The following is a 20,799-nucleotide window of genomic DNA, read 5'->3' as shown; positions in this document are numbered from 1 at the left end:
CTGGGTCTTGGTACAGACCCTTAACCAAGCTCTAAGGGAAATATTTATAAAGCCTTTTTAGGATGATTTATAATCAAACTGCCAAAGCCAAAATGCTGGAACTTATTTCATCAGGGAAACAGCCTCAAAGCCACAGAAATACATTCTGTTCACTATATGAAGCACATTAAGAGATGCATCCATTTTTCTGTTAGCCAAAGTTGAAATGATCACTTTGACAAGATGAACATAAAAATTAAAGAATATTCTGATGGCCTTTCCTTCCTCTATACATATCTTAGTTACAATTCATGCATTCATGACTTTTGGTAAATTTAACTCTAAGATGAGTCATAAATAGTATTTATATTGCATTATAGACCAAATTTTTGCAATCTGCTGTCTCATGCTCATAACCCTCCCTCCCCAACTTTTAAAGCCTGTTTAACTCCTCTGCAAACCTAGACAAAAGCAGCTCAGGCTGGCAAAATGTAGGCACATAAACCTCAAATGATCTCCCATTGGTTTAAACATAAAATAAAAAGCAACGGTGCCCAGCTTTCCTGCTCAAGAACCTCTTTCCAAGGCATAATTTGTCTAATCCTGCACACTTCTTCATCGTGGGCCAAACCCTCACTTATAAATAGGCAGAGATTCAAGGCTATATTCTGGAGCACAGCTGGCCCAACAGCATAGAGAAGAGAAGATGTTCACTGACAAAGAAGCCAAAAGAAGACACTGGGATCAGGAGTAGCTGCAGCTCCAAATGCTACCAGAACCAGTCCTTTTCTGCTGGACATGGACCCTTCACAGCCCATGAACACCCACAGGCCATAACAAAGCACATCTTAACAAAGCAGATGGGCAACACCTTAAGGTAGTGGGGACCATGAACTGCAGTGGCCACACTTGGACACTTCCCCCAGTGTTGTATGGAATTGCAGATGGATGGGCACACAGGGAGGGCAGTAATGCTATAGAGCTCTGCTGAGAAATCCAGCACAGCTCATCTGCTGGTGTCGTGGGACCAAGGGATGAAACATTTCACATTGTACAAAGGAGTAGTAACAGACAGCTAGAAAAGTTCACATATAAAATACTGTACAGATGGTCACGTTGGTTAGGAACAAGGCTAGGAATGGCTTTAACTAGGCTACCATTGCATTAGCAACAAGTACAAAAAAATTTAACCATGTGCCTACATTTCTCACTGTGCATTCCCAAAGGTGTGTCCAAGAATGACAGGCTAAGTAAAATGTGGGCCTTCCTCATACCGCCAGTAAAATTAGGAACTGGAAAAGTTTAATAGTAGCATTTCCCTGTTTTCAATTCACATGGAATATCAGCTGCCCAGCTGAAGTTTGGTAACTCAATCTTTATGTTAAAAAAAATGAAACTTTTTTTGATACTAGAAAACAACATTTCCCTTGTAAACCCAACACTGCAGAATTACAGAAGCAGGCAAGAGATCAACAACCAGCAGGGAGAGCAACAGCACAAAGCACATTGTGTTTTTTGTGGTTTAATTTATAGGAATAAGCGGCCTCTCCTCTCTTTTCTTCCAGATATTGGTTTTGCTATCTCTTTTCATGAGAGGTGGTCTATCCCTTTTTTTAGCAGAAGGGATACCAGATTCATGACTTCCTGGCAGAGATTTTTTCCTTAGACCTTCCTCATTGTGTTGTTCTAGGACTGGCCCGTTCCCTCCTTCCATGATGTGTCTCACAGCCTGGTCCTCTGGAGTGCAAACAGTGGTCCCGCTTTCACTGCAACTCAGATCCAGATCTTCCAAGTAAAGAATCTTAGAATGTGGCATGCTTTTAATGAAAGTTTTCTCTCTCTCCAGTTTCCTGCTAGGATGATGCTCATTCATGTCCACACCAGAGTCCAGACTGGTATCATTACTCTCAGTTTTTTTGCCCTTTTTCAGATCTATGAAAGAATGCCTCACTTGAGCAATTGGCTTTCCATCCAAGGACACAAACCACGCTCGAGGATGCGGAGATGGTTTTCCTTTAGAGAGCTCCAGCAGTGTTTGCTCTGAAATCCCTTGAAGTTCAGATGAAAAAGGAGTCATTACCACTGCTTCATTCAGTGTCCCGGGAACAGAGACAGATTCCAGCAAGCTGTTGGTGTACCTGCCCCAGTTGGATGCTTGGGAAGGCAAGCCCTCTTCACCATCCAGGGCGCTGCTCTCATCTCTGCAGGCAGAAGGCTGGGGATGAGAGTGCACTGGCATTTTGGGGAGTGTTTGCATGTAACTGTCCCGACTCATGGGCTCCAACATGGGGCCGTACACCAGCTGCCCTTTCCTTGGCAAAGTTGCTGATTTAGCAGGATGCAGCTGTTCTGGGGAGTGGAAAAGGTCTGAAGTTTGAAGAATAGCAATAGGCTGATTGTAAATATGCATTAGATGTTCTGGGATATGGGAAAGCCCATACATCTCCTCTTTCAGTGAAAGGTACCTGTTTTGGTCTGGGATGTCCCTAGGAGCCTGGGAAATAGTACTGTTACTGTGCTTTGGCTGCTGTAAAAGCCTCACTCCAGCACTGGGCTCCACTGAATGGGCTGAATTTCCTGCCTGACCAGTCTGACAGGAGGACTGATAAGAAGCATCCTCTGAGTAGATTTTAAAATTGTCCTGTGATTTTCCATCTTCTGTGTCCATGGACAGCCTCCTTTGAGGGCTATAGGAAGAAATCTTCGGTGTATATAACTGTGACTTATCCTCCAGCTTTAAAGTCCCTTTGACAGCACTGATGTGATTTATGTGAGTTGTTGATGTTGTCTGGTCTTTTTTTATGACCTCCAGCTTGGTTGAGTTTTTTTCCTTCTTCTGTGTCCGATGGCATTTATCCCTATGCAAAAGAGAAGCAAGGTGACTGCAGAGCATATTAGGAAATACTGGACTGTTGACTACCAAAGCTGGAGGTTTGACTTTAGTTAAGAAGTTGTGATGTAATTTGACATCACAAACTTAAAATGAAATTCTGTAACAACTGTAATTTAAAAAAAAATATTATGCTATACATTACAGTTTAGCTAAGAAAACAAGTCTTAACCTCAAAAGAGTATTTTATCAACCTCAAATTCCACTCATAATGAGCTCCCTGGAACTTCTTTTGCTTACCTGCAGTAACAAAGAAGAACAGCAAAAAATCCAATGATAATGACAACAGTTCCTCCCAGTATGGCCGTAAGGAACGCGGTGTGATAGGCTGTTATGTCCTTGGAAACAGCACTTATAATGGATTCTAGATTATCAAACAAAACCAGACAAGCATTAGTTCTTAAAGCCAAATGATGTGCAGAGCTAATAAACTGAACAGTATTTTTCCAGTAATTTTGTGTTCCAATGCCATTATGTTCATCCTTGCCTTTTCACCTTGCTAGGTAAAAATGACAGGTTCATCTCGAATACTAAAGGCTTGCCATGACATCTACTTCATTCCAGACAAATTATATTTGTATTAATTGTCCAAACTAACTCAGAAAAGTGGTCTACATTTTCTACTTAGCACTCTGCCAGAGAGTGCTGTGTTTTAACAATTAGCCACACTGTTTCTCTGATAGATCCCTTCCTATGAATTTACAAAACATGCAAGAAAATCACTATAAGGACTCAAACAAAATTTATCCAGGTGGTGAAGTTGCATGTCACTTCTCCCTTCCTGCTGTTAAATGGAGCAGTCAAACTGACAGCCTCATGGGGCACTCAGGATCGTTTGGCCATGGTTGCCATACCTCTTGCTCCAGGCAGTGGAGCTGCAATCCAGTAGCCCAAGTGCTGAGCAGTGTATGTCCACACTGACTGGCCATCCACCTCCTTCACCACTCCCAGCCCACGGTTCACCCAAGCACCTGGGGGGAAAAAAGGACAAAACATTGCACATGCTATGCAGGGTTCTTCTATACCTCAAACCACCAGCAATTAGGCCATTATCAGAAATACACAAGGTGGCAGGAAAAGTTGAAACTTCTGACAGCCACTGTTTATTACAGAGCTTTAGTTAAACAGGCAAACTTCCTCTCCTGACATCCATCTGCAGCCATTTACTTTGAAACAAAGCATCAACCTTACTCACCAGAAGTAAACTTAATATGATTCATTTTCTATTAATAACTGTCTTTCACAGATATGCACATAAATAATTTGAGAAAACCTGTTATAAGACCTTCAGCATGCATGAAGGCCAAGACTAAAAAATGAGGGAGCAGGTAACTGATGCATATGGACACAAGTTCAACATCACCTAGCAGAACTTGGTGGGAAAACATTTTAATCTTATTAAGCCACAATAGGATAAACCATGCTTGTCTTGAATGTTTCTCTCCTCCTCCCTGCCCCGAGGCTGTAACAGTTCAGTTGGCCCGAGGAAGTGCTATTGTTAGGATACAGATTCCACACCATCTGTTTGGCAAGGCAAGGGAAAGGTATTATGGTATGCCAGCTTCTACAATTAATAAAGCATCCATTAGAAGAGAGAGAACTATACTTAACTCAAATATGCTTATTGTGGGCCATTTTTGAAATTCTAAGGACAGAAAACAGCCTCATGTAACCAACGTTATATATTCAACCTGCAAATACTAAGTAGATAGAACCATCAGCTTTTTTAAAACATCAATAATCAAACTCAAAAAATCAAATGAAAACAGTATAACTCATGTAAGCTGGGACTTATATGCATTTCAATTTGATTTTCTTCCAGGACCCATCTTTCAGCAAAGGAAAAGTAAATATCTCCCAGCTAGGAGGTGATGATGAGGATGGACACCTGCCACAGATGCAGACAAAATAAAGCATTTGCCTTCTCCTGGTGCTTGTGATGGCTGGCAGAGGGGAAAGGCAGCAGCAACCACCCAGAGCTCTGAAAGTGCTTTCTCAGCCACCTGAGAAATCCTGTACAGAGTCAGGAGTAATACCAGCAAACCTTGTATAAAAGGCAAAAAAAACTTCCAGGTGTCCAGAAGTTCTATCTTTTGTTTGTTTGACTGAACAAATCCATAAGAAGCTATACTATGTCTGCTGTCCTTTTCAACAAATTACATCTTTCCTCATTATACTACATAGAAAATACTTGGTATTAAGAAAAAATATTAAAATGTGATTCATGAGTAAACCCATTTTCTCTATGGTTTATTGCCATTCAAGCAGAAGGATATAATTCTCAATTTAATGTTGAATGCAAGCTCTCTGGTTTTTGTAATTCTATTAAAATCCACAAAGTACTTTTAGCACTAATGCAGCAAAATATTTCATAAAAAGGAAGCCACACTCAATACAGATGAACAAACTCTGCATTTACAGCAGCTGAGTACAATTACCAAAGCTCATTTTCCAGGAACTCTCAGTACTACTCCACTTGGAGTAAGCCCCAAGAGCACTGCTCAGGCAGACCTGTGAAAGCAGATTCTATCTTTTTCCTGCTGCATATGGGTCAGCCCACACAGACCTGCTCCCTTGCCACTATCAATGCTGACATGAGAGCTCTGATTACCATCATAGCACATTATCCAAGGACTTCAGAGTTAAAAATTGTGTCAGTGTCTTGCTGGGGACATCCCACATGCAGCACCTAGGAGGCCAGAGCCTCATTACTGAGTGCAGCAGGAGCTCAGCATTCAGCTCAGATGGGGGCCTGCTGCTCCTTATGGATGCTCTGCAATGCCTGCTGCAGAGCTGAGGTGTTCACTGCCCTCCCTCACCAGAACCTTGACTGAAAAACACCTTGCTATTACTCAGTTTCCTTGGGGAAAAGTCATTTTGCATGTGTCAGATCAAAGGTAAAAAAATAAAAGAAACATACTGAAGAATAAACACCCAGAAAGTGAATAAAATAGCAATTTTTTATTGTTAGAGAGGAAGAAATGGGAGAAAAAGCACAAGGTAATTTATGCCCCAAAAGTTGCTGTCCTTTTCCACCATCCTTCTGTCCCTCTCCTCAGCAAGCAGCAGTGAACAGTACCCCTCAGAGAGCACCCATTACAAACAGCTTGCCCTGATGGAATCTCTGTGAAGTACATCCCACTGGAGAGGGAGAACCAGCTGGTTTTACTGGGGTTTGGATCAGCAGGCCATGCTCCTGGCTCCAGTTTTACTCCCAGGGCCAACAATCCTATGTAGGGATGCTGAGCAGAACCCTCAACCCCCACATAAACACCTCACACTGGTTTGTATTCTAACCCATCCTGTGCTGCTCCAGTTCTGTCAATTCCTTGTTTAACAACAGTGTTGATTTAGCTTTGTTTAGGGAGGTAAAAAAGCTCAGCACAGGAGCTGGCAAAAGTGGCTGTGGCAATAAGAAATTTAAACCCTGAGTTTACCACCTCAGACTAAAACCCTTTAAAATGCCATCTCTTTCCACCAATTACCCCTCTAAAGTCTCCTAGTTGTATAGACAGATAATCTTCTATGCCAAAACTTATCCTATTCACTTTTTCCCCACAAGACAGCCTAGCCAAATTTTCTTAGCACATCCTTAATTCAAATCCATGTTTTTCAGGTTTGTTTTAATTAAGGTGATCAGTTTCTTCCTTGACCATGTAAACAACACTTTGTTAGAGCTGGTGTTCCTCTCCTGTACTTCCAAACACTGAACAAAAGCTTTTTGCCTTGATAAGGAGCAAGATGTGACCTCACTCAGTTGCACATTTCAAGCCTGTATATTCAATATAAATTCACATTTCAAGGGTGATGGTGTCTGTGAGGTGCAATGCAGGACAATCAGGACACTAATGCACCCACACCTAATACAGGTCAGCTAAATGGGTTACATGGACATAGCTCATTACTCACTCCTGACTAAAATTAGATGTGAAGGGATGACAAAAGGTTTAGAATGACTAATCCCCAGCCTCCTCTTGGCATACTGGAAGAACTATGTTGTTCCCTTGGATAACTCTTATTTCCCCTTCATTTCACTTTCTGAATTGTTTTTGTTAACTGAAGCAATATCTATCCCAGTTCTAGCATCAAAGGATCTTTAGAGCTACACTCTAGTAGACAAAGCATCCAAACCTTCAGTTCTGGTTTGCTTTCTTGTAAGAAGGAATTCACAAAATTACTAGGCTTGAAATTTAACATCACCTAAAATATATGTTCTGTGGATGCTCAGCATCCCATGAAAATAAAAATCCAGGCAAGAGGAATGCTAATGAATTTTACCAAAGCTTTTTGAATTAATGAAAACAGGGAAATACCTTTGAACAATTCAAGCTAGCCCATTAAAATAAATGACCACCTATTGACCATCACCTCATAGAATAATGTCATCACTGCGCCCAAACCTACAGGCATGTGCTAGAAGGCAAAATAACAAATAACTCACTTACCAATTTTCATATCAAATGTCCAGGCAGGTACAGCATCTCCTGATTTTACAGCAGTTGTGGGAAGAGGAAGGGTAACCTGAATGGGACCCTTTATGTTCACTTCTTTCCCAGCCAACAGAACATTTACACATATGGCAGTAAGAGGAGTTAGTTCCATGCTTTTGAAACCTGAGGGCAAGAAATGTCTTGTAATTCTCCTTTCACAGGTTATCTTAAAAGAAATACATGAAGAATTAAGCTACTAAAGGCAAGTCCTCATCCTCATCCACACAGTCAGCTGTTACCAACTTGGTCAAATAGAAATCAACATTACTTTTCTTCTGAGCTTTTAACAACTTGTGATTAAAACAAAACAGAGTCATTTCTATACCAAAGCTATAAAAGAAACACATTTGCAACATCTTGGCTCTGTGCTGACCACAGAACTAACCATGAGGCAAAACTTGGTTTGGGGTTGGGGAGGAAGGGTTTTTCCCCTCAGATCATCAGATTGCAAAGCCCCTAACTGATGTTAAATACAGATCATACCAGAATTTTGGTATAATCACAATGTGCATAACATTGAATTAAAGTGAAAGCATATGGAACCTCTCCTGTAAGGATTAATTTTCTAATTTGGCAGCCAGAATTAACTGAATAGTTAATCATGAGGCTTGTCAAAGCACTCAGAGGAAATGTTGCATTTACAAGGCAGCCTGCAAGTTTCTTTCCTTTGTTTTCCTTTCACCAGTTTGCAAATGCTCCAGAAAGCCCAGTTTGACAGGATGGTGAGAGAAGCTGAAACAGAATCACTAAGTAGCAGAATGATGTTAAATCTATGCAGGCTGTTAGAAGCTGGTTGTGAGAGAACTCCTGGCACATCAGATATCAATTAGCTTCCACCTGCCCTAAAAGGAAGCTTATTCCTTCAGGGGTTTATGAATAATTTAAAACACATGCCAGACAGATTGAAGGGAAAACTCAAAGAGGATAAACACTGCTTATTCTCCTATGCTTCTTTCCTTCTGCCTTCCATTTAAAGACGTGAAACACAGATAAGAAAGATTTTAAAATATCTTTGTCAAAATATCAGTATACATGCTGCCTTTAATGGAATAAAAATTTAAAAAAAGGATATGATGACTTAATATAAGCCATGTATTGCCCTCTCCCTGCACCACGATGAATTTAAGAGCCTCATGGCTTCAGATCCACTGGGAATAGAAAGAAAAGAACAAAAGAAGGATTGAACTGCATACAGTCCAACCTACCAGAGATTACTGTACCTATGCAAATTTTAAAACTATCTGATAGAATGACAAATACTAACAAAATCCAATGGTATAAGGGCAGAGTTACAACCCATAAAACCACTTAGTGCTTCTCCAGTGAAACAGATGCACAGAAAACATTATTCCAGCTGTGCTCTGTACCCATAGGGACCACTTGGTCCCAGACTTGCCCAGCCTGACTGAGCCAAGAGGGGCTCCCATGCAATCCCTGTGCTGGGGGTAACCCCTAGAACCAATCACTCCAGTGAAAATGCAGCAACTCCACAGCTGGAGCTCATTGCTGCTGTTTCACTGATTTCTTTAGCTTCGCCTGCTGTACAGTCTGGCTATAATTGCATTTTTAAAGTGTTTACTAAACCAGTTCCACAGTCTCATGAAATCCTGAACATAAATACACATACATACATATAAATGTAAAAAGCAGACTCTGAAGTTGTATTTCAGTGCAGCAAGATATGTTCTCATGCTGCATGGACCAAAATAGAGTAACACTGATTACTCACCTGATGTGTTCATAGCTTACTCCTGGGCAACAAAGCTTTCTGATCCAATACAATGGAAGCAGATTCAGGCCCTCTTAAATTAAGCATATGTTTTTCTGAAACACTGTGCACTCATATGCATTATAATATTTCTTGATAGGAATTCCTAACCATCATATTCACATACCTGATTTATTTAGAATAATTCCTGTCGTATAGAGAAAGCTGTCCACTTTCAAAAATTGCTCTGGCACTGTCAGATAGGCTGTAACATTTGCAATGTGATTTGATGGAAGCTTCATTAAAGATTTTGGAAACTGAACACTCGGTTGGGATTTGGCATCTGTAAAAGAGTAATATTTTGTCTTAGCCACAGTAAAACAGACAAACAGTGTTTTTATTACCCTACAGCAATCCACTTAGCATAACAACCTGTTTTCCCCCATTTTCTCCATGATTTCTGTAATTCCAGTCTAGCACTTGTCACAGCCCCTCGTACAGCTACATAATTAACAGAAAATCTGGCTTTAAGTAGATAGGTATTATATAAAATGCTGCTTGATTTTTTTTCCATGTGGGTGCAGATGGCTATCACAAAGTGTTTAGTTACAGTCTGCGTGCACAGAACTTACCAGACAGTTTTCCAGTAATTAAGACAGTATCTTCAAACAGCCATATATTAGCTTGACTTTGTGGGAATAATGAGAGTGTCACGGATGAGTAGACTGTGGAAAATGATAATATCTGTTATTACACTGTGCAACCAAAAAAAATCCTCCAGGGTCTCCAAATCTAAAGATCTACTGAACAGAGCAGTTAATAAACCAGAGAGCATATGAAGACTAAATAAATTACTCCTGTTGTCCAGAGCAGATATTTTGGTGTTTAGGCAGAAAGAGTTCTGTTGAATGTTTGCTACTGTTTTATACCTTCTTTGGATAAACAAGTGACTAGAAAGTCACTAGAAAGTGACTTAAAAGTCTTTTTTTTTTTTTTTTTTAAATAAAAATCATGTGCCTTTTTAGGATCATGCAGTAGTTAAACAAGAAATCCTGTGAGGAAACACTGCTGAGGCAGAGTTGTAACAGGTTATATCTGCTTAGAGGAAAGAAAGCATTGGCATTCTAAGAATTACTCAGGATTTTTTTTTACTCAGGTCAACAGGATTTTTGTCAGGACACATTAACAGCTCTTTGCTAACTTTAGACAAAAAAAATCTAAGAATTCACTGTGTTTCACAACATAACCCACTTGGATTTTCAAAGGGCCATTTTCTGCTTTAGAGTAATCAGAATTTTGACAAGTTTAACAGACCGTTCACCCCTAGATCTGCACTGACAGGCACCATCTCCCTTGACTGACTTCTCTGAGTTGTGTTCAGCTGACAGCAACCACCCAGACAGCTTGGCAGAGAAATTTAATTACTGCCAGAGAGAGTTTAATAATAGGCCTGTAAGACGCTTACGTACTTGGCATCCTCGCAGTCTTCCAAGGCAAAGGTGTCAGCAGGTAGCCATCCTTGTAGGAGACAATAGTTAAGCTTAGTCCCAGTTTGTAGGGGACTTTTATCAACACTGCTCCATTGTTCCCAGTGAGAGTGGAATTTGTCAGGGTGTAGTTAACAAACACCTCGACCACCGCCTGGCGCAGGTACTGATGGCTGATGATGTCATTTACTTGAACTTTTAGGGTGAAAACAGATCCTGTTGACAAAAAGAAGAACAGGAGGTCATGATGATACATCACAGCCAAGGACCATGGTTTTGCGAAGAAGTCCTGGAGCTCAGGTCTTTGCTGTTCATACACTGCACAGTGGATCCCTGTCTCTGGCCAAAGGCAGGGGTAACCATGCAATTTATACCCCAGAGAAGGGGGAAACAAAAAAAAACTTAAGATGAGGCACAAAGGTGTCAAAAAAGTTTATCAAACTCAGCAAATATAACAACTAACCAGTTAAAAAAAAAAAGAACAAACAAAACACCAACATTTGACACCAAATTACAAAGCACAAAGGTGTCAAAAAGTTTATCAAACTTAGCAAATATAATAACTAACCAGTAAAAAAAAAAACTAAAAAAAAAACCAAAAAAAACACCAACATTTGTAACCAAATTACAAAGCAATCTTCCCCTTTTTGTTTAAGCTTGAAGAACGCATCTGTGACAACAGGAGATTTACTGTGCTCTGCAATATCACACTGATAATACAGATGGTCTTCTTATCCAGCCCTTGGCTTGGGACACACATTTCAAGGTGCACCTTGAGTCTGTAAAGGCAGAGAACCTGATGTCTACACACAGGGGGACAACACATTTTCATTTACATGTATAACATTATTATAAATGCATCCAGACATTATTTTAAGCTACCATCTCCCACCAGACTTTTACTGGCTACTTTTGACCTTCCTACATTGCAACTTCTAAACAGTATTCCTCTAATTCGAAGATCTTATAGTTCATGCCATACCCAGTGTCTTGCAGAAATCATAATTACAGTGACTAAAATGTATGTTGAAAATAATCAATCCACTTGAACAACAGACTCGAGGTGTTTTGAATCACAATTTCTCTCTCACCCTGATGGCAAATAAACTATTAGGGTGTTTTTTCACAGTACGTGAAAAAGGACAGAATTCCACATTATTTCCAGAATAATTTCATTTTGGAAATTAAAATACCTAAAATATTACTTTTAAAAATAGTTTCAATAACAGATTTTCCTGTATTTTGGTTACAGATCTACCCCTATTCAATATCACTGCACTACTTTGTATCCTAACACTTTCAAATCCATTCATCATGAATATGTATTTCTATTTAGGTCAAATGTCAAGTTAAGTTATTTGACATGTATCTACCCAAAATCATACTTCAATTTCACTGTGAAATCCCCACTATAATTGGGATTGACATTGCACCAAGAGATTACTGCCACTGACCTTGATTGAAATGAATAGGTCTTGAGGAACCCAGTGCAATCCATCAAAGAAAACCCCAGTATGTGGTAGAGATGCCCTCCAAGTTGGGCCTCTCTGAAATAAGTATTTATTTAGATCTATTGTATGCATGGAGCATATTGTCTATTCATGAAAAAAAATGACCTGCACATAACAAAAGCTACACTGGCCTCATTTATGTTTACCACATACACAGCAAAAACTTACCAGCTGTGCCAGATTGATTTTCTGCAATGTTATACAAAAATCTACATCTCCTTTAGCACATTGATACATATTTTCAGAATAATAATAATAAAAAATCACAGTGGCACTCAAATGTATTTGACAGAATTAATCAAAAAATGCACAATAATCTTGGAACAATGTCATCTGTTTTTTTATTTCCCATATGTAAGACATTTCGAGAATAAAACTGCTTTAAATTGCTGTGCTAGAGGGGTTTTAAATCATGTGATAATGGGGGGAAAAAATTATGTCATGTCAGCAAATTACAGGCTCCAAACAGCTCCTCCAGGCATTGATCCAGTTACACAGATACCAGCATCATTCCAGTGGCTGCCAAAACTTGAAAAACAGGTCATTTGCCCCTGGGCAATGACTAGCTAAAAGGCTACAGAGGAGAGGAAACAGGCTGTGTACAATGTTATTATCCAGTAATCATTTGGAAGTCAGGAGTCTATCATGAAATGGTATTTAAAAGTAAGAAATACAGTGGTACAAAATTCAAGCTCATGGCAGTAAGAGGAACACCAGAAATGCCTGTTATGAACTGGTATTTTAACAGCTGGAGCCAAGTTAGGAGAAAGAGCCCAGTTTTAACAGCTGAAAGCAGTCATAAAAAATTCAAACCTAAAATGTACTCAGAAAGACACATTATTTCAATCACTTCATACTTCTAATGAGTATTTTGCCTTTCCTGCTGACAGAAAGCCTAATAAGAAAACACAGGGGAGAGGGCAAATGCCACAACCCTCCTGCAGCTGCTGGTAAATTCAGAGGTTGGTCTGTGTGCAAAACTATTTCTTCTTCCCATCTCCTTCAATTACAGCCAGATTAAACCCCAATTTCTTAGAACCTTGAGGTTCCAAAAAAAAAAAAATAAAATAAAGAAGAAAAAAAGTAGACAGCTGTGCTGTTTTCACTCTCTGATGGTGAGCTGAAGAATATCATTGCCTGTTTTTAACCAGGCTGAACTTTGATTAGTTCCCTGTCCCATGGGCATGGAAATTGCCACAGCATTTCCCCAAAGTGATGCTCTGCCTGGAGGGGCATTGAGGAGATGCAGACATCAGGCTGGAAATGAGAATTGAAATCCCAGGGATTGAAATCCTGGGGGTTGCTGTGAGCGTCACACACAGCAGTGCTCACTTTGTGCCCCTCAACATCCAGACACAGATTAAAGGAGACCCAACCCCCTGCTCTTGGTGCTTTTGGCCTTTTCTTTTGTGCTAACACAAGGATCTCCCTGACAAGAGGGAGTTGTGTCCTGCCTGCACTTGGATTTGCTGATATCGACTCTGCCAACAAGTCACTTTAAACTCCCACACAATGGTTTGGGAAGCACATTTTAAAAAGAATTATTCTTTGCACTCCTCAAGAGTAACAGCACAGGAGATATGAGGACACCTCATTGTGCCTCTACCCAAATGCTTGTGAAATGATAACGTGAAAAAAAGCCAGAATCCAACAGTAACAATTTTCCACTCACAAAGCCACATTCAGCACAGTTTTTCAGGCCAGTTGTTGCAGCCCAGAGAAAAGCAGGACATTCCCAGGGCCCAGAGCTCAGTTTGTATCCAGTTCTGGTCCTACAGCATTGATCATTGCTTTCCAACCTTCACATCCCCTGGCCAGCTCCCTCCTCACAAGCCCCACATCCATTTAATGTGCAAACTTATCACAAATTTAATGGCATTCAGTTATTAACAATGTCACAGTAAGATCCAAGACACCTAATTTGCAAAGAAAATATTGCTTTTCTTTTTATAAATACCTTAACTTACAAGCCTTTCAGGATTTACAAGCCTTTCAGAATTTTCAGTCTCAACTCTGATGGAAACTGCAGTAGGATATTTTAATCACATATAAATCTATAAAAGGAGGCTCAACCCCTTTCCTTTCATATAAGACTCAACCCCTTTATGTATCCTTTCAGTATATATAAAATACACTGAAAAAAACAGTTCACATAAAAATAATGAACACTTGGTTAGCTTTGCAACAAAACCAAAGCTGAAAACTTCAACAATGGATGAACCTTGTGCTTTTTTCTGGTCACTGACATGTGCCAAACACAAGTGGGTCAGCTGTATCTCAGTATTAAACAGATTTGACAGAACTCCTACAATTAGAAGAAAGAACTCAGTCCTTGCTAATTTGATTTGTGCTGCCTCAGAGGAAGGGATTCCTCTCTTGGCAAGGTCCACTGGAAATGCCAGCACCTACAGCATTAAAATGTTTCTGATCAACCTTCATAGAAATGCAGCAGTTATTCAGACAGAGTGGAAAAAAGGCCTTTACCACATTTAGCTATTTCAGTCCTGGTCAGTAAAATTGATGAAATCTCATTTCTTTGAGAAAAAGATATCTAATGCCTGGTATTTGGCTTCATATCACTGTCCTAACTCAGAAATCCTATCACAGAATTAAGCTAAAGAACTGCTTGGAATTGCAAGCTGGGTACAAATGTAACAGTGCAAAGATAAAAAAAAAAACCAAATCTCAGTTATGGTCCATGTAATTTGTTCTTAATTCTGCAGACAAGCATGTCATCTTGTTACCATTTATGTGAGATTTAATTACCATGGTCAAGGCCAGAGCCCTCCCAGGCACCAATATGTTCCAAACTCCACATAACTGAGCTGTGGGGGTGAAAACACACACAGGGCAGTGTCCAGGGGGGATTCCTACACATCCTGCCAGCCCTAAACCCTTTTTTTTTCCTCTATTAATCACCAAGTTCCAACAGCCAGAGAGATTCTGCTCCTGGAAGGAGGCAGCTACTCTTCTCAAACTCACAGACAGCTACCCAGTTAACAATTATCTTATGGGATGAAAAGTAATTAAAATCAAATTATTCCTTATCTCTTTCCTTCAGAGGGGGCTCCTTTCCCCCTTGCCCAGAGGTGTTTAAACCCATGGCAGAAAATATGAGCTGATATGGGCTCTGCGGCTCCCTCCTAACCAGGCAGAGAAATCCCAGGCTGTGCCATTTCCTTGGTTTTAGCTGGCTGAACAACCCTTTTTCCATCTTTTGCATCCATAAAACACCATATTTTTTGGCTTAGCACAATTAGGGATATGAAAGGTGCACTGATCTGTAAAGGAACAATGTGTAATAAGAATAAAGGGTTTTGCTACACATCCAATATTGCAATGGGGAGTGGAAATCAATGAATACACAATCTAGACAGCCAACACTCACCTGGCCTCAGTAAAAAAAGGTCATGCCAAAGCCATCCTCCTGCCCACAAACACCAATTGCTACTTCTTAAAATTCCCTTAAAACTAGTAAAATTCCCTTAAAGCTACTAAAAGTAATAGCAGCGACAAACTACAAAAGATGGGGGGAAAACATGGGGAAACAAAAAGGGGGAAAAAAAAGCGATGGGGGAAAAAAAAGATGGGAGGGGAAAAATGATGGGGGAAATGGGGTAAAAATGGGGGGAAAAGAAAGAAAAATATGGGGAAAAAAGAAAAAATGATGGGAGAAAAGAAAGAAAGATGGAGAAAAAAAAAAGTTGGGGAAAAAGAAAGAAAGATGATGGGGGAAAAAGAAAGAAGATGATGGGGAAAAAAGAAAGAAAGATGGGGGAAAAAAGAAAGAAAGATGGGGGAAAAAAGAAAGAAAGATGGGGGAAAAAAGAAAGAAAGATGGGGGAAAAAGAAAGAAGATGATGGGGAAAAAAGAAAGAAAGATGAGGAAAAAGAGAGAAAGATGAGGAAAAAGAAAGAAGATTATGGGGAAAAAGAAAGAAAGATGAGGAAAAAGAGAGAAAGATGAGGAAAAAGAAAGAAGATGGGGAAAAAAAGAAAGATGGGAAAAAAAAGAGATGAGGAAAAAGAAAGAAGATGATGGGGAAAAAAGAAAGAAGATGGGGGAAAAAAAGAAAGATGGGGAAAAATAAAGAAAAATGGGAGGAAAAAAAAGAAAGATGGGAGGAAAAAAGAGAGAAGATGATGGGGAAAAGAAGATGATGATGGGGAAAAAGAAGATGATGATGGGGAAAAAGGAAGATGATGGGGAAAAAGGAAGATGATGATGGGGAAAAGGAAGATGATGATGGGGAAAAAGGAAGATGATGATGGGGGAAAAGATACATAGAAAAAGTAGAAGCCCCCTTCAGTTCATGAAAAATCCATGTAGATGAGGGGCAGTTGTGCAGCCCCTGAGGGCTGGGGGTGACAGGGCAGGGCCAAGCCCCCTCCCTCGGTGGGTACCTTTGTTCTGGAGTCACTGGCACAGCACTGAGCTCGCTGCCCTGCACAGTGCATGGAAATGACATAATAGGTGACCCCTAAACTCCCATAACTCTTTTATGGGTGCCTTGTGAGAGTTATTGTCAGGCTGGGGTGAGCTCTCAGCCTGGTTTTCAATTATGCCTCTCATAGCTATCAAATAAGCTGCAAATCTAATTAATAACCACTGCAGCCAAATGTGGGCTTCATTTGTTAGCTATCAGGGCTCTTTTATCCTGTCACACTGCATGCAGTAATTTATAGACCCTAGTACAAATGGCCATGTACATGTATAAAGATCCTTCCAACTCCGCACAAATCATTCTATCTGTTCCAAATTGGTATCAGAAGATCTCATTTAGAAACTAATTACGTGATTCTTCAGAGGGATGTTTTATGTGCTACTCCTCTGATTTAAAACAGAAGCAGAAAATAAATAGCAGAGCATTATTTGTCCTCCCTAAAATGGAACAGGAACACTGCTAAAATGAAAAATACACTCCAAGTGTTTTGGCCTGTGCAATTTTCACTTTGTCTTTATCAATTAGTTGTAAGCACAATCTGCAAATTTCATTTTCTACAACTTATTACTGAACTGAGAAGCAAAGAAGCTCACACTGTTCACAAAAGGCCTGCGAAAATTCAGCAAATACCTAACCAGCTGTAAAAACCAGGAAAAGAGAACCTTAGATTTAGATAAGAACAACTCATGCTTAGGACAACAAATACAACCATTCCACCTGGCTGCAAAAAGAAAATACTTGCATGTTGACAACTACAGACAGTCTCACTCTTGCACCTAGCATGAGAATAAATTTGCACCAACCCTCTCCAAAATCACTCTGGGAGTTAAAACTTTCCAGCCAGGGACTCAACACTAACCCCAAAGTGCTGGGTGAAGAACAGGGGTACATAAAGGCAAACACAAACTTCAGCAATTTTGCCTTATTTAAAAATTGCCTTATTTAGGTTGATCTTTAGGCAAAGTGGCAGCATTATGGCTCTCATTTTAAAGCTAGTAGAGGCTGCACCTTGAAATGCTCTTTGGAGAAAAGATATTGATGTTTTACTGCTTTCAAACAATACAGATACCATAAAAGATATATTTAAACAAACTGAAGCACGGACGTGATCAGCATTTGCTGCATTTGAATATGAACTGCCAATCTACCTTATCTATACACCTGCACTCCCTTAAAATATTTTAATGCAAAATCAAACTTTAGGATATATATTTAAGAGACGCTTTGGCAAACATCTTTGCAGTGACACAAAGCACATTACCAATTTCCAAGGACAAAGCAGCAAAACAGGGTCTGGTAAAGTAGGACACCACAGTATTCCCACTGCCCTATTTCTGGTCAGCCAATTTTCACAGAAGGCATCTACAAAATCTCAATTACGAGGGAGCAAAAGGTGCATCCTGGGGGGAACAGGCAGTCCCTTTTACACAGAGAAATTGTTACAGCAATTTTTATTGTAGGAGGAAGTTTAACCCAGTCTAGTCAGATCTAGCTGCTTCCACCAAGCTAGTGCTTCACAGTCAAGAAAAAGCATAACAGATTAGAAATTTAAAAAAAAAAAAAAAAAAAGGAAATTTAGTATACTGTTGGCTAAGCTTTACCACACATCAGGCTACTCAAGTGAGCTTTTGCTGGGAAGAAAAACCAATTATATTCTAACTCTGAGAGTTTTTCAAACAAATTCTTTTATATTTGCTTCAAATAATGCTTTATTTCAGATACAGAGAAACACTTCTTATTTCACCTTATTTCTCTGATGAGAATATCACAGCTATTCTGTGACAGGCATGTGCAGCCCACAGTGCCAGAATTGTCAGGCAACTGTATATGGGTTAGGAGGAAATGGAAATTACTTACTAGAAGCTCATTCATGTCAATGCATGCATCATTTCAGCACACACTACAGCGTTCAGGTGGCCCTTCCTCCCACCTTAATGGGAAAATTAAAAATAGAGCATAAGAACACCTCTCACACACTGTTCTGACTCCTCAGTGCCACAGCAAGGAGGGGCTGCATCTCTTGGAACAACTGGATGCTTTTGCTCTTGAGAGCTGAACAGAACAATGCAGGCAGAGATGTAAACCCTGCTGTCATCTCAAACAGAAATACACCTGATTTCTGCTCTTTCACTGTGCTCTGAAAAACTCCCTTTCCCACCTCCTATTTCCCCTTGCCTTTGATCATGCCCTCCTTCCTTTGCAGAGCTCTGCTCAGTCTCCTTCCTCCACAACTCAATCCATCCTGGAGCCATCTCTGTGATGAGGAGTCCCTGTAATATTTCAGCCAGTGAGATCACTGGTTATGAAAAAAAGGCTTTTCTAAAGAGGAGGTTTTCTGCAAGCCTCACACTGAAAAGAGTGGTGAATTTATTACATGGAATTTAATGCATTGGATCAAACCCATCAGGGCGAGCACTTGAAAGGGACACTTCTAATCTAGCAGACTGAAAAACTGCCAGGGATTTGCCTCTGGGAAATGAGCATGATCCAGAGAAAACTTCAAGGTCCTCAGCAAATTAATAGGTCTAAGACTAATTATATATTTAGTTCAAAACAGACCCCCAATGCAGCTTCATACGATAATGAAACTGTATCAGACAGTAAGAAGAAGCTGACTGCCTACTAAAACACAGTTATATATTTTACAGAAAAGAACAAAGCCTTTTCCCCTTCTTAAAGGTATTTTGATGGGAAACAAAAGTAAATAAACAAAGAAAAAAACTCAACACACCAGTAAAACAGAATGTTTATCTGAGTGATACCTTGTCCATTTTTTCCCAGCCAAAGTATTCACAGACATGGCACCACTTTTACATGGAATTAACACTGCCTTTTACTGATGTTTCCACAAAAAAAGCTGTTAGTTGCATTTACTTACTGACAACAACTTTGTTTCACTTCAGCAGAATAATATTTTTTCATTTCATTTTCCATTCACTTTATTTTCCTTTTATATCCAGGGGTTTATGTTTTGTACGGAGTTGTGTGCATACATAAATACAAATCTTAAGCAAACAACAAGAGGAAAAGGAGATTTGCTTTTTGAAGAGAGTGGTAAAGAAAACTGCAAAACATTCTTACTAGAAATCTTCTCCTTGAATGCTTGTTGAAAAATATTAATTTATGCCTCATTAGTACTTATGCACTGAGAGGATTTCCAAAGTAGCCAATAAGCATTAGGTCAGGGTAAACCAATAAACTCTCTCCTCACAACTTTTGTTATCAGTTTCTCCAAATTCAAAAGCAACTGAAGGGCAAGATGAAATTTAATCAGGACTAAATATGGCCAATATTCAACTCTGGCAAACTTGAGCTGCCACATTTTGATGCAATATTTGCTCAGTATAATTATGTCTGTACTTCCCAACAGACATTAAATTGCCATCCATCTCATTCCATGACACACTCGTGCAGGTACTGATTGCAGCACTACCTTCAGTTCACATTAAAAAAAAAAAAAAAAGAAAAAAAATTTTAAAAAATGCAAACTTTTAATGCTTGCAATTATTTTAATGGATTTGGATTACTTTATAATCTGGGTGGCCTCAGTAGTCAAAATCTGTATGATTGCATAGGCATATATAGCTTTTTCAATCTGAAGATCTGCTGTATATATGGGAGGACTGATCTGATTACTTATTTGAATAAATAAACAAAAATAGCCATTTTCCACAACCAGATGTGTTCTGCCTTTAGAAGTGGTTACACTTCCACCCAAAGTCTCAGACCAGATGCATAAAAAAAGCTGCATAAGCACAGTAATCATCCCACAAATGTTGACAGGAACCAAATACTGATGAAATTAAGGCCCTGGCAAATCAATAGAATAAGCCAGATGATCATAGGCAGTATCCCTGATGATTACTGCTGCATAATCAATGAACACCTTCCTGGAAGGATCCTGCTTGTGAGAAGTGCAGCAGAATGCCATCAGGCTAATCCACAAAGCTGCTAACCACTCCCTCTCCTCCCATCCAGTGGGAACACACCCCCCAGCACTTTGAAGTGCTCCTGGTAAGAAATAGAAAATAGAAGGAAAATTCCCCTTGATGTATTTTTATGGGCTACCTAAGCAGGAGCCATGAAATTCAGACAGGAAAGCAGCCATGAAGGTTAGATGGGATTTTTTCCCCCCTGTATTCCTTCAACACTGCATGGCATTTATGTCATTTAAAACATTCACTGGGATAATTTTCATGTACTGCTGCAAGGTTCCCATTTGGTGAGGAGTTGCAAGATGTTTTTTTTCACCATTTGTGCCTCCTTCACAAATTAAAACCAGGCTGTGT

The 20,799-nt window shown here is 39.7% G+C and overlaps 1 protein-coding gene across 1 annotated transcript in view; it reads right to left on the bottom strand.

Moving 5' to 3' along the window:
* Window positions 1-915: 915 nt before the first annotated feature.
* FAM171B (family with sequence similarity 171 member B) overlaps window positions 916-20,799 on the bottom strand; it is a 33,546-nt gene continuing 13,662 nt past the window's right edge. The window contains exons 2-8 of the mRNA XM_058809812.1: window positions 10,537-10,770; window positions 9,700-9,792; window positions 9,255-9,410; window positions 7,315-7,482; window positions 3,724-3,840; window positions 3,110-3,233; window positions 916-2,837 (exon numbers count right to left, since the gene is read on the bottom strand). Of these exons, the coding sequence (XP_058665795.1) occupies window positions 1,502-2,837; window positions 3,110-3,233; window positions 3,724-3,840; window positions 7,315-7,482; window positions 9,255-9,410; window positions 9,700-9,792; window positions 10,537-10,770 (2,228 nt within the window). The 3' untranslated portion in view covers window positions 916-1,501. The remainder of the gene's footprint in view (window positions 2,838-3,109; window positions 3,234-3,723; window positions 3,841-7,314; window positions 7,483-9,254; window positions 9,411-9,699; window positions 9,793-10,536; window positions 10,771-20,799) is intronic.

The sequence above is a fragment of the Ammospiza caudacuta genome, chromosome 8 (assembly GCF_027887145.1).
Source record: "Ammospiza caudacuta isolate bAmmCau1 chromosome 8, bAmmCau1.pri, whole genome shotgun sequence".
Lineage (NCBI taxonomy): Eukaryota > Metazoa > Chordata > Aves > Passeriformes > Passerellidae > Ammospiza > Ammospiza caudacuta.
This window is presented reverse-complemented; position numbering and strand designations above follow the sequence as displayed.